The 15000-nt window shown below is 40.8% G+C and overlaps 1 protein-coding gene across 2 annotated transcripts in view; it reads left to right on the top strand.

The window, feature by feature from the left end:
- rhbdl2 (rhomboid, veinlet-like 2 (Drosophila)) overlaps window positions 1-2269 on the top strand; it is a 4580-nt gene extending 2311 nt beyond the window's left edge. For both annotated transcript variants that reach the window (XM_017495270.3, XM_053673742.1), the window contains 3 exons: window positions 278-338; window positions 593-654; window positions 844-2269. In XM_017495270.3, the coding sequence (XP_017350759.1) occupies window positions 278-338; window positions 593-654; window positions 844-1026 (306 nt within the window). In that variant the 3' untranslated portion in view covers window positions 1027-2269. The remainder of the gene's footprint in view (window positions 1-277; window positions 339-592; window positions 655-843) is intronic.
- Window positions 2270-15000: the final 12731 nt, after the last annotated feature.

The raw sequence follows: 15000 nt of genomic DNA, 5'->3' as shown, positions 1-15000 counted from the left end.
TCACACACACTCACACACACTCTCACACACTCTCACACACACTCGTGTATAAATCAGTAGAGCTCTGTTTGAGTCGCCACACTGAACTGTTTGAATGTGATTCACTTGACTCCTGTTTGTTGATCAGTTTGATTCACATGAACGATTCCAAAACAAACGACTCGTTCACAGAAATACTCCTCAGGTCTCTAAAAGCAGATTCCCAGACGAATGTTGTGCTTTAGTCTGTTTTATTTCAGTTTCGTGTGGTCACGCGCTCTTTCTTTCTCTCCTACAGAACTTTAGAGAGATGATTCCTCTGCTCGGGATCTTCCGCATCTCCGTAATCGTCATCATCGGTTTGTTTTATCAGTTTACACACAGTTCAGCTTCTACATCCACCACTTTGAACATGATTACAGCTTCTACACATGACCTGAATATTCATCAGGGCGGAGCTTAAGTGAAATTGGATCAGCCAATCACAAACATGTAAATGTGGTCATGTGACAACCTCAATACCATGACTGTGATTATTGATTCACAAAAATGGCTTTAATTACACAGTATACACCTTTTTACAAAAATGTGTGTGTGTGTGTATGTTGTGTAGTGGGCACAGACATGGGCTTCGCTCTCTACAGACGCTTCCTGAGTGACGCTGCAGGATTAAAGGTGAGACTTTAACACTGAACTCCATCACAACGTCTCTTTCAGAGCAAAAATGAGTGTGAGCGCACGTGTGTGTGTGTGTGTGTGTGTGTGTGTGTGTGTGTACAATAAAACAACAGACAGTGTTCAAATCCAAAACGCACTGGTTGTGATCGTGTGTGTGTGTGTGTGTTTTGTTGTGTTTTGTCTCAGGTGTCGTTTGTAGCTCACATCGGTGGAGGAATCGCAGGAATGACCATCGGCTACGTGTTCTTCAGTAACTACAACCAGAAACTCCTGCGAGATCCTCGCTTCTGGTTCTGCATCGTGGGCTACATCATCTTCCTGCTGTTCGCCGTCTTCTTCAACATCTTCCTGTCTCCGGCTCCTCGCTGATCAAACCCTCGAGCAGAAACATCACCGCGTCCCAGTCTTCATCTCTACCTGCGGTTTACACGGACCTGTTTAACACCACGTTTAGGTCACAGACACTACAGATCATTCTCATTTTCATTAGAAAAATAGTTTTGGTTTTAAATGTTTGTTTTCATGCCCTTAGAACCTCGCGTTAGAACCTCGCGTTAGAACCTCGCGTTAGAACCTCGGTGCTACAGGACACGATGAACACGACGTGGAGCTTTAGTGAGGTTTTTCTTTTTAATATTTCATGTTACAGAAAAAACTGATGTTATTTACGGTGCTGTTAGTTTTTACTTTGGATTTTCAGGGTTTTTCAGGGTTTTTATGGGATTTACGGGTTTTTAGCTGTTTCTGTTTTATATTTGTTACAGAATCGAGAGATTACACACGTTTTTAATCTGTTTATCAGTGGAGCATGCGCTGTACATGTTCCTGTGAACAAGCCGTTACTATAGAAACGATTAGAGCGAGTGCATTAATATAAACCTGCGCTACTGTCAGAGCCACTGTTATACAGAACTAATCACCACCTTCTGACCAATCACAGTCCAGAACTCTGCAGCAGTGCGCTGTAATAATATTTAAACAGTGTTTAGTGCACTGGTATGTGGTTTGGGACGCAGCCGGACTGAGAGACTCTGCATGGTGTGGTGTGTTACAGAACTGTTCGTTACAGGAGTTTGACTGAGTGTCATTTTTTGTATGTGATTCATTTTGAGCTTAAAATCATGATTTATTATTAATCCTGTTACTTCATTTTAGTCCAAACTTCTGAGTTTTAAGGAGCGGTTCTGCCAAAAGTACAAATTTATAATGTTCAGTGTCCAGTCTATCAGCTCAGACCTGTGTGCCTTATCACCTCCAGTTTAGCATGGTGTCTGTGTGTGTCTGTGTGTGTCTGTGTGTGTCTGTGTGTGTCTGTGTGTGTCTGTGTGTGTCTGTGTGTGTCTGTGTGTTGAAACCCCAAGCACTACCCCACTGTGAGCAGCAGGAGGCGTTGTTTATCAGGAAAAGATCTTGATGATTTAATTGCAGTTGAAGTCTCAGGTGTTTGTGTGAAATCTTCTGATCTATAATCTGATAATCCCAAACATTAAGATCATGTTAAATCGGATTGTTTTATTTACTGTTTCTGTGCTGTTACTTTAAAGGAAATCTGTTATTTGTACGTTTGGAATTTAGTTTTCATTAAAAGAAGTTTTAGTGTTTTATCCTTTAATCACATCCTTCATATTCACTCACTTTAAAATACAGAATAAAGTGAAGCGATGTATAAAATCTCTGAAAAGCTCCAGTTCTTGATGTTAGTGTTTGATCTTCAAAGCCAAGAAACTGACCTGAGATCAGACGACGTCTGTCTTCCATCAACACGTCATTATTAACAATATACTGTATATATTTATATTAAACGCTACAGTGAAAGAATTATTTTAATCCAATGAGTCATTTATTACAATTCCAGCTGAATTTCATATAAAAATAAATCTATAACACATTTGATTGAGAAAAATAAACATTTAATTTTAATCCAGAATAAAATAATCTTCATAACAGAAAAAAATCTGAATCTCAATAAATTGTAAATATTACATTTTAGATTGCTGTTTAGTTGTTAGTTTAAAACAAACAAACAGATCAAATAAAAACACGCCTTAGTCATATAAACATCATAAAATCAACACAGTCTCTGTGTGTGTGTGTGTGTGTGTGTGTGTGTGTGTGTGTGTGTGTGTGTGTGTGTGTGTTTTCCTAGTGTTGTTCTGTATGCCTTTGTTTACACGTGCATTAGTGCCATAATGAGAAAATTATATTTTCTATTTGTTTTTAACTCTACAGACCTGAATTCATTAAAAACCATCAAATAACAGTTTGATCAAATCTTCCACATTTCTTTCTCTGTCCTGTAAAAGAAATATTGTAATTATTAATAGATTATATTATTGATGAGGTAATTAACAGGGGCACGTGAAGAGGATGTTTCTTGCCTCTAAATCTCCGTAGAGAGCTCCAGGGCGAAATGAACACAGTTATAATTTGAAAGTTGATATTTTGGGTTTTGGTGCATCGCTTCATCGACTCTTCTCTGGAAAGAGTCCGGGATTCCAGTCTTCTTCCTATAAATTTCAAATTTGCAGCGTGAGGAGATCCCTTTAACGCTCACTTCACTCATGAGGCCCTGACAGGGAGTGGATAAGGACCTCACCGCTGCACTGAACCCAAATGATCCTGGATCAAGTGCTAGTGAAAAGAAAAAGGTTATTTATAGAAGATTATTATAGATAAGATGATGCGCTTTATGTCAGGAATGAAGATTTACCAGCATGAGGGAAATATAGCGTTATAATGATAGGTATGGGTATGATCGGTATTTACAGTCAGAACACAAGTATCAGCGAGACATCTTGTGGTTATATTAAACAGTCAGACGGTGGCGCTGGACTTAACACCGCTCCTCAGGAACATGCGTTTAAACTCAAGATCAGAATCGAGTGTAACTGGGACACGCCCCTGTTTGAGATAAACTCCGCCCCCATGTGCGTAACTCACATAACTTCTGGATGGCGCTCCGGTCAGCAGTTATCCAGGTCAGTTATCTGAGGTCTGAATACTGATGTGTGTAATTTCAGTATAAAGTCCCTCACTGAGAGATGAACTCAGGTCTGAATACAGAACGCAGTCAGTATCATCTGAGTAAGTGGAGTTTTTTCAGCCACACCTCTCTGGGCCGCATGCTGAAAGCTTCCATGAACAGCTGCCAAACTCCAGACCTTTTATCTCCTTAATCTGTCATGAAATACCGAGGAAACAGGCCACACCCGGCCACCAAACTGCCCATCAGTCAACTGTCCGATTACTTTTGAGCTTGTAAAAATGGAGGCACACGTGTGCATACATGTGGGGCGTGTAATGTGCGTGTTTCCTTTGGTTTGTGAAGATAACAGGTTCTATTATTCTTAATAATAATAATAATAATAATAATAATAATAATAATAATAATAAGTGTGTGCCACAGGGCGCCTGAGGTGAGGCTCGAACCCGGAGAGATTCTGACTCTGAGTCTGAGCCGAAAGAGCAGAAAAGACAATAAATAATAGAAAGAAAAGAAACTGAGAGCTAACGGCTCTGATTTCAAGAAGAATAAAATAAAATAACGACATAAACATCTTGAAGCAGGCGGTGATTCAAGAGATTATTATTTTCTTTTTTCACCGTTTACCTTTTCCCTTATTTACTTTTATTTATGTATGTATGTATGTATGTATTTATTTATTTTTTGTTTTATTTTATTTATTTTACCGGCTCAGTCAGAGACTCCGCACGAGACCGCGTCAGCTCCACTCGGAGCGCTGAACAAACACACAGCTGACTGAAGAAGGTTCCAGACCAGGTGTGATTAATTATCTCTGATTACTGATCACGGCAGCTCTCTGTCTCCCTCTGGTGGTAAAAGCGAGTCTGACTTCAGCCAGTCACACGTCTCCTTCTCCTGCCTGTATCAGGCCGAGACTGACCTCTTACAGTAAACAACACACTGGAGACTCCTCCCATAAATATTACATTAACACATTCCTCCTTACAGAAACCTTCTCCACATCAACATCTTTTAATCTGTTTATTATCAGTGGAGCGTGCGCTGTACACGTCCCTGTGAACGAGCCGTTACCATAGAAACCATAACGTATTATTACCTGTGCGTTAATATATCCCTGCACTACTGTCAGAGCCGCTGTTCTAGAGAACTCATCACCTTCTGATAGATAGATTATAGAATGTATAGAATGACAGAATATTGTACACAGTACACTTACGTGTGAAGTGAACGATCTCCTGTCCAGGTTCTCGGCAGCAGACTCCAGCATGGTGTTATCCTGCACCACTTATCACACATTCTATTATAAACAGATCTCCTAGCTTTGCATTTCCATCATCGTTATCAGAGAACTTTTTGACAACTTTGAAGCCCCTTGGTTTAGAGCCGAGTCCAATCTTCATGCAGTCCTTTACATTCGGCTGAAAAAAATCACCCGTCATATTATTTATTAACAAACGGTTTATTATTATTATTATTATTATTATTATTATTATTATTATTATTAAAGAGCAGAAAAAGGAAAGGAAAGCTTCATGCATCTTCACAAAACTGACTTTCACTGAACTGATGATTCTTTAGTTACCATGGAGACAATAAGTTTAAATCCAGAGATCTTATTCTGAAAACGATCACTTTACCTTCCAGAAGATCCAGGACAAACTCAATACAGTTGAATCTGTTGAAATTGTATTCTGCCTCTGCTTATGGCTTCAAGAACATTGTCTCTGAATGAATTCGGGATTCTCCGTTCTTCCTGTAAATCACAAATCTGTTCCCTCCAGTGAACCCGTCCACGTCCACTTTCTTTACCACTGACCTGAAGCCAAATGTTGCTGAAAAACCCAAACAGTTCGTGATTATACGCATAATACCACATGCTGCATCATCATAAGCACTTGTGTGATAGAATACTGTGACAAGGCATGTGACATGACGCAGCAGAACAGTATTCTGTATAACAGGGACGTGTACAGCAGGACGTGTACAGAGGGGCGTATCCAGTGGGACGTATACAGCGGGACGTGTACAGAGGGGCGTGTCCAGTGGGACATATACAGCGGGACGTGTACAGAGGGGCGTGTCCAGTGGGACGTGTACAGAGTGACGTGTACAGAGGGGTGTGTCCAGTGGGACGTGTACAGCGGGACGTGTACAGAGGGGCGTGTCCAGTGGGACATATACAGCGGGACGTGTACAGAGGGGCGTGTCCAGTGGGACGTGTACAGAGTGACGTGTACAGAGGGGTGTGTCCAGTGGGACGTGTACAGCGGGACATGTAAAGAGGGGCGTGTCCAGTGGGACGTGTACAGCAGGACGTGTACAGAGGGGCGTGTCCAGTGGGACGTATACAGCGGGACGTGTACAGAGGGGCGTGTCCAGTGGGACATATACAGCGGGACGTGTACAGAGGGGCGTGTCCAGTGGGATGTGTACAGCGGGACGTGTACAGAGGGGCGTGTCCAGTGGGACGTGTACAGAGTGACGTGTACAGAGGGGTGTGTCCAGTGGGACGTATACAGAGGGACGTGTACAGAGGGGCGTATTCAGTGGGACGTGTACAGCGGGACATGTAAAGAGGGGCGTGTCCAGTGGGACGTGTACAGCGGGACGTGTACAGAGGGGCGTGTCCAGTGGGACGTGTACAGAGGGGCGTGTCCAGTGGGACGTGTACAGCGGGACGTGTACAGAGGGGTGTGTCCAGTGGGACGCGTACAGAGGGGCGTGTCCAGCGGGACGCGTACAGAGGGGCGTGTCCAGCGGGACGCGTAGAGAGGGGCGTGTCCAGCGGGACGTGTACAGAGGGGCGTGTCCAGCGGGACGTGCACAGCAGAAGCTCCACTGAGAATAAACAGATTAAAAACGTGTGTAAATGTTGATATGGTGAAGTTTTCTGTAAGGAGATTTATGGAAGGAGTCTCCAGTATCAGTTTTCCAACATCTTCAGGACAGAGGAGTTTACACGTTTTTGTGGTTTCTTGTTAACACGACAAGCTGCGATTTTTATCTTATTAACTTCAACACAGATAAAAGAGAGAGAATAAAGAGAGAGGGAATAAAGAGAGAGGGAATAAAGAGAGAGAATAGAGAGAGAGAATAAAGAGAGAGAATAAAGAGAGAGAGAATAAAGAGAGAGGGAATAAAGAGAGAGAATAGAGAGAGAGAATAAAGAGAGGGAATAAAGAGAGGGAATAAAGAGAGAGGGAATAAAGAGAGAGAGAATAGAGAGAGAGAATAGAGAGAGGGAATAAAGAGAGAGAATAGAGAGAGAATAGAGAGAGAGGGAATAAAGAGAGAGAATAAAGAGAGAGGGAATAAAGAGAGAGAGAATAAAGAGAGAGAATAGAGAGAGAGAATAGAGAGAGGGAATAAAGAGAGAGAATAGAGAGAGAATAGAGAGAGGGAATAAAGAGAGGGAATAAAGAGAGAGAATAAAGAGAGAGGGAATAAAGAGAGAGAATAAAGAGAGAGGGAATAAAGAGAGAGAGAATAGAGAGAGAGAATAGAGAGAGAGAATAGAGAGAGGGAATAGAGAGAGAGAATAGAGAGAGAATAGAGAGAGGGAATAGAGAGAGAGAATAGAGAGAGGGAATAGAGAGAGAATAGAGAGAGGGAATAAAGAGAGAGAATAGAGAGAGAATAGAGAGAGAGAATAGAGAGAGAGAATAGAGAGAGAGAATAGAGAGAGGGAATAGAGAGAGAATAGAGAGAGAGAATAGAGAGAGAATAGAGAGAGGGAATAGAGAGAGAGAATAGAGAGAGGGAATAGAGCGAGAGAATAGAGAGAGAGAATAGAGAGAGGGAATAGAGAGAGAATAGAGAGAGAGAATAGAGAGAGAATAGAGAGAGGGAATAGAGAGAGAGAATAGAGAGAGGGAATAGAGCGAGAGAATAGAGAGAGAGAATAGAGAGAGGGAATAGAGAGAGAATAGAGAGAGAGAATAGAGAGAGAATAGAGAGAGGGAATAGAGAGAGAGAATAGAGCGAGAGAATAGAGAGAGGGAATAGAGAGAGGGAATAGAGCGAGAGAATAGAGAGAGAGAATAGAGCGAGAGAATAGAGAGAGGGAATAGAGAGAGAGAATAGAGAGAGAGAATAGAGAGAGAGAATAGAGAGAGAGAATAGAGAGAGGGAATAGAGAGAGAGAATAGAGAGAGGGAATAGAGAGAGAGAATAGAGAGAGGGAATAGAGAGAGAGAATAGAGAGAGGGAATAGAGAGAGAATAGAGAGAGAGAATAGAGAGAGAGAATAGAGAGAGAGAATAGAGAGAGAGAATAGAGAGAGGGAATAGAGAGAGAGAATAGAGAGAGAGAATAGAGAGAGGGAATAGAGAGAATAGAGAGAGGGATGGTGAGGGAACGAGTGTTTATAGCTGCTATAACGTAAGTGAGAACAGGAACTAAATCATTGCGGTTAGCTATAACTGTACGACGTGTTGTTCTTTAATGAATAAAGGTTATTATTGTTAGTGAATTGTTGTGGTGTAAGTGGAATAAAGCACAAAGGGAAGAGCTGTTATAGAAAAAGTCCACTTCATCACTCAGTCGTTTACACACAGTGTTTATTAGTTCATTATTTTCTTCATGACGTATCTAGACGTGTGAAATCCACGATGAAGAGATTATTTAGAGATGACTTTTCAGCTGAATGATCTGCGTGTCTTCAGCACAGAACACTCCAGCGTTACGGATCTTTCTGTGATGTTGCACAATGAAGACGTCTCCGTTGTCCACACTTCCTGTGTGTTCCTCTGTGAAGTCTTTCACAACTCTGAAGACCTTTGGTTACAAACTGAGTCTCATCTTCGCGTTCTCCGGTGATTTCACCTAAAAACAATCAGCCCTGACTTTAACATTTATAAATAAAGTTCAGGAAACACGTGTCATGTGTTTCAGTTTATGAGTCAGTGAAAGATTGACCTCCTTCCTGAATGTGCACCTTCATAAAATATATAAATAATATAATATCTAATAATCCTGATTAAGATTCACAATCGTTTAACTTCATAACACATTATTACATCACTTCTAAAGATGTGTGGACATTCATCTGTTTAGGCCAAAATACCAAACAAACACACAACAAACACACAACAAACAAATAAACAGTAGACCTCAGACTCTCAGCTACACCAGGATTCCCTCCTCTGTGGTCTCACTTCTATATTTCTTCATCCACGCTACAGCTTATTAACTTCCAACATCATTAAATCTGTGCGTTACATCACGTTACACTTCAGTGAAAACACATCTGATAACTTTCACATCAATAATAATATTAATAAACAGTAAATATATAAGACTGAATTAAGTTCGTACCGATTAGGAAATGAAAATGTCTTTAATAAAAGAGAAGAGCACGGAGACACTCACCATCTCTACCGATGAAGACAAATGAAGAAAATGTTAAATGTTCTGTCAGTTAAAGCCGCTCGTCACACGGTGCAGCAGTAACTTCACTAATGTGTGTTTACTGCGTTCTGATTTACAGGAAGTATATATATAAATATATATAAAGGTTTATATGGCAGGACGTGGTTTAATGTGTTTATGTAAATCTGCAGCCCATGCCGCGCCTCCCCTTTCTCTCAGTGTAAAAACATCCGATCTTTATTTACTTAATCTTTACATCACCTTTGTAAAATCTTTATTTTATTTCAATTCAATGTGTGTGCAGTGTCACAAAGCTTATAAAGTGCTTCTTTTTATGAAGAATCCATTCATTTCTTCACTTATTATTCCTTTGTTGATGTGTAAACGGGGAGAGGGTGAGGGTTTATCCACATCAGATCAAATCTGTCAGCGGGGGAAACTGCAGCACCCCGGGACTGTCACCGGGATTCTACAGGAAAGACACACAGGATCGTCACACCTAGGACACCAAGAGACGCTTTTCCACCAATAAACACAATATTTATTATCCAATATTACAATTAATAATCAGAAAACCACAACAACACTAATCAACTAATCACTAACTCCAATCAATAGGAGTTACATACAATGTTTAAGTTTCTCCCTTTCACATCACTAATAACAACAAACATCCTACACACACACACACACACACACACACACACACACACACACACACACACACACACACACAATGAACAGCTACCCATCATACACCAGCAGCCACTATGGGGACCAGTTAATATGGAAAGTGGACAGATGTAGAAAGAACAGTATAAAACTGAAGAAAAGAGGGAAAATATGCAGAAAAATGTTCAAGCAGTCCAGCAAGCAAGAATCTGCGGTTACTGGGTTTACTGGAGCAGGAAGAAGCAGTGATCCATGTTCTCGCTGTTTACAGGGAAAGGAAGCTGGACATTAAACCAGGAAATATATTATTCATCCAGCTCAGACTCAGGTACCGAGAGGGACAAGCTCCATCTCATTATCACTATTTATGTGGTACAGTAACGAGATAAACACGCTATCGAGGGTCCCACTGCCATTTAAGGTGTCGGGGAAACCTACCACAAAAACAAAGCCAAAATTATACATTTACATTTCTTTCTTGTATACACAAATAAATACAAATATATACATCTATAGATCACTTTAGTTTGGGTTGCATTGACCAGCAGAGGGCAGTATTTACCAGAGGAAGGGGATTTTATTTTTATTTCCCAGAGGTCTCTGCTGTGTGTTATGTACGAGTCTGTAATCTGTTAAACTTGAACGGATATAAGATTAAGTCAAATAAATAATTACTCTGTGTAACTGCACTCCGTAAATTCTACACTTCCGCTGTTTTTACACCATCAACTTTTTAAAAATACAAAGCCAATGAATGATTTATTCAATTCAAAATAACTTAAAACACACACAATGAAAACATTTTCATTTTCATATCTCTCTCTCTCTCTCTCTCTCTCTCTCTCTCTCTCTCTGTGTCTCTCTCCCTCTCTGTGTGTGTCTCTCTCTCTCTCTCTCTGTGTCTCTCTCTCCGTCTCTCTCCCTCTCTGTGTGTGTGTCTCTCTCTCCCTCTCCCTCTCTCTCTCTCTGTGTCTCTCTCCCTCTCTCTGTGTGTGTCTCCCTCTCCCTCTCTCTGTGTCTCTCTCCGTCTCTCTCTCTCTCTGTGTGTTTCCCTTTCCCTCTCCCTCTCTCTCTCTCTCTCTCTCTCTGTGTCTCTCTCCCTCTCTGTGTGTGTCTCCCTTTCCCTCCCTCTCGCTCTCTCTCTCCCTCTCTCTCTCCCTCTCTCTCTCTCTCTCTCTGTGTCTCTCTCTCCGCCTCTCTCCCTTTCTGTGTGTGTGTCTCCCTCTCCCTCTCTCTCTCTCTCTCTCTCTGTGTCTCTCTCTCCGTCTCTCTCCCTCTCTGTGTGTGTGTCTCTCTCTCCCTGTCTTTCTCTCTCTCTGTGTGTGTGTCTCTCTCTCTCTCTCTGTGTCTCTCTCTCCGCCTCTCTCCCTCTCTGTGTGTGTCTCTCTCTCCCTCTCTTTCTCTCTCTCTGTGTGTGTGTCTCTCTCTCTCTCTCTGAAGTCTGATTAGTGTTCTGATGAGGGTGTGTTCTGATCCAATGTGCTCTCTGTGTGATAACTCCTCCCACAGCTCTAACACCGCCCCTCACACTGACCCAACCTGGAGGATGCTACCAGCTATTGACTAATGGCTGTGTAAATGCTAATGATCCCATGATCCAGTGTAGTTACTCTTCAGAAAACTTAGACTTGAATTAAGGAATGAAGTGAGATGAGAGTTATATCAGTGTTGTATATATCAGAGAGGTATATCAGTGTTGTATATATCAGAGAGGTATATCAGTGTTGTATATATCAGAGAGGTATATCAGTGTTGTATATATCAGAGAGGTATATCAGTGTTGTATATATCAGAGAGGTATATCAGTGTTGTATATATCAGAGAGGTATATCAGTGTTGTATATATCAGAGAGGTATATCAGTGTTTCAGCTGAGTGCAGTGAAAGATTATGAAACAGTTGTATGATTAACTGTAGCTCTGGGCTGTGTTATGATATCATGTGCAGCTTTATCACATTTATCAAGGCTACTCCCTGATAAATAGAGCTATAAATTCATTAAACAGAGATTTCACATGACACCGAGAGTGTAATTACTCACCTGTAGGGGGCGATGGTCAGATATGAGCTAACACATCACATCAGGCTTGTTCCTGTGTTCATCTCGCTCTCAGCTGATCTTCACTTTCACACATTTCTCAATCTTTAGATGTTTGAACTGGTATAAATATTTGTGGAAGAAGTTTTGGCGCCTCTGCAGAAGAGCTCAGATGAAAATATAATGATTTCACAAAGCAACAATATTTTATAACTGAGTAAAAAACAAGTTTATCAAAGTTTCCTAATGAACACTTCGAGAGGAGTAAACCGAGTGTGTATTACACGTCAGGAGAAGTAACACACACACACACACACACACACACACACACACACACACACACACACACACACACACAGAGTGTTTGTTAGTTATAAATCACACTTTAAAAGTATACTAAAACTAATAGTATAATAATTTAGAGAGTGTGTATCTTGTGTATAATCATTATACTAATTTGTCAAGTCAAATTTTATGCTAAATTTATGACCAAAACATCTGTATATACATCTGTATGCAGTGTCTTTTGTTATGTTTGCACATTTGTTTGTAATTAACTGCGTTTGATTGATATCTCACACTGAGATGATTTGGACTTGGCCTCCTTCCTGTGTGCTGAGTTTCTGTCTCTACACATTTCACACATTAATAACACACTCCTACCTCCTCAGTGTGTTGTGTGTTTGTTTAAAGGATTAAAGTATTTTCATGAATGAGTTATGTGGTTCATTAGTAGCAGAACGAGGCCGTGTTTTTGCTGTGAGAGCCGAGCCAAGGTGCGTACATGACGGCTCACACGTTACAGCGGATTAAATCCTCCAGATCTGGCAACGAGCCGAGGAGTCAGCTGTAACCAGGTCAAAGTCAACGCCACTTTTTCCACCAACGCACTTACAGAGTGGAAACCTGAATATGCACGCACACACACACACACACACACACACACACACACACACACACACACAGAGGTTTATTCTGGTTAATTAGTGATAAAACTGCATTTACTGTACAAATATAACTCAAATAAGTAGTTAGTAATAATAAAGTTTCTAATATACAATAGCAAACAAAGCAGAGAGAACAGCATACACACACATACACACACACACACACACACACACACACAGTCCAGAGGTCACACACACACTGATAAAGGCTGTAAGGCAAAGTTCTTCTGTGAAACGTTGGATGTGAAATAAAGTGGAGCTTCTGATCCTGACTCTTACTGTACATCCAGCAGGAAGATTCTCACATCTCCACACACAAACCCGTCATTTAATCTAAATCCAGGATGAGTAATACTCTAATTACAACTTTTACTTTTAAACAGGTTTCTGTCAGCGTGGCTGCGCTGCTGTTTGGAGTGCTGTGTTCTGGTCGGGACCGGCTGTAATTTACATGTTGTTTTTGGGTGTACAGCGTGTTACACTGCTCCAAATGACTGAAAACAAAACCACAAATTGTGCAGCGTCAGGTTCTTCCTTAATCCTGAAATGAACCAGAAGCAGCTGCGTTTAATCACGCTGAGGTTCCTCATGGAGCTGTTTGGACTTTTATTAACACAGACCTTCTGGGAATCTGTAAAGATTAAAAATAAATCAAAACCAAATCTGCATCATACTTTCATTGTTGCTCCGTTTACAAGCTTTAAAAATATATCATAGTCTTTATTTTGTAAGATGGCATATCTGTGTTGGTGTATGTCTGATCTCCTCTTCACAGTGAGTCAGGATGGAGATTCATCCTGCTTTCAAGGTTCCTGGTTTCTTCCCACTGGGCGGGGTTCAGTTTAAACAGGGTGTAACTGGGAACTCCAGCCCTGAATTGTCTCTGCAGTGATCACAGCCAAAACCTTAACCTGATGTTTACATCACAATAAAACGTTTTAGCCGTAAAATTTAATGTCCACGTCATTGTAAAGAAATAACTGCAGGACAAACATCAGACAAACCAGGAGTAAGACAAATCTACATGCTCCTAGGGCAGAACAAAACCCAATCCAGTTGGAACCTTTGGTACTGCTAATGAGAAGAGAACAGTTCCAGTTCTGTGGTGAAAGAAGTTCATGTACTTTTTGGTCTGAACATTTTAATTAAGTTCCATTTTACTTGTATAACGCTTCACAAAGCAGTTTCAAAGAAATGTATAAATTATAAATATATAAACTTTAAATTGATCAATTTAAAATAAGAACTCCCTGAGATGATAAGAGGAAGGAACCTTGAGAGGAACCAGACTCAGAAGGACACCGGATAGTGCGATGATAAATCATTACTGTATATTAGAGAGTAAAAAAGTGCAGTTGTGTAAACAGGACCTTATGAGTAGAAAAAACAGATCCATGTTTTTAAATAGTGAATGAAATGTTCTCGAGGCCTTTAGGGGGATTTACTTTATATTCTGAGTGTGAAATAAAAGCAGGTTCGAACCCTGTAGAGTTTTTAAATTAGATCAGAAAGATGAGATCAGATCTCATCTATGTTGTGCAGAAATCCAGACATTTCCAGATCTTTCTAACGGACCAAATGAAGCTCTTTGTTTACACAGCAGTTACAGAGATTCTGGCTGGTACCTTAAGGCCCGATCCGGACGTGTCTCGATCCAGCAGCAGATGTAGATACAGAGTTGTCTGTAGATACAGAGTTTTCTGCGTATAGTTTAGGGATGAAGAGAGAAAAATTTGGCGTCTGACTCACGGAGAATTTCAGCCCTGGAGCTAAAAGGTCAACAATTTCAGAAAATCTTTTTAAATGTGTTGGCTGAAGCTCAGCGCGTCAGACAGAAAGGTCAGCGCACTCCAGGGATTAAGGCAGAAAATCTTTAACGCTATGACGCTTTATGACATGTGATACTAAACAACAACCACTGTGTAATGCAGGGTCAAAGGTCATTGCTACGTTTACAGGCCCTGAGAGTAAATGAAGAAGTTTTGCATGGTAGTAATGTCTATTTTGGGTGAGATCACGACAGCACCTACTGACCTTCAGTTCAGTAATGCAGGGCTGTAGTGGGTTCTGCTGCTGGTCTCAGACATGATAAAGTATGAAATCATCACCAAAGTCACTTTAATGACCGACATAAACACAAACAATTCTTACTTATTAAACAGTAAATATAAAACTCTTAGCCACAATTAAAAACACATTTAGCCACAAAACCTCTATGTGTACATTTTAACTTAATCAGGATAATTATGTAAATTCCAATATTTGAGTTATAAAGTGTGTGATTACTGCAGTGATTGTGATTATGCTGATTGGTCAGTTTCTGTAACGCCC

This window comes from Ictalurus punctatus, chromosome 20 (assembly GCF_001660625.3).
Source record: "Ictalurus punctatus breed USDA103 chromosome 20, Coco_2.0, whole genome shotgun sequence".
Taxonomy (NCBI): Eukaryota; Metazoa; Chordata; class Actinopteri; order Siluriformes; family Ictaluridae; genus Ictalurus; species Ictalurus punctatus.
This window is presented reverse-complemented; position numbering and strand designations above follow the sequence as displayed.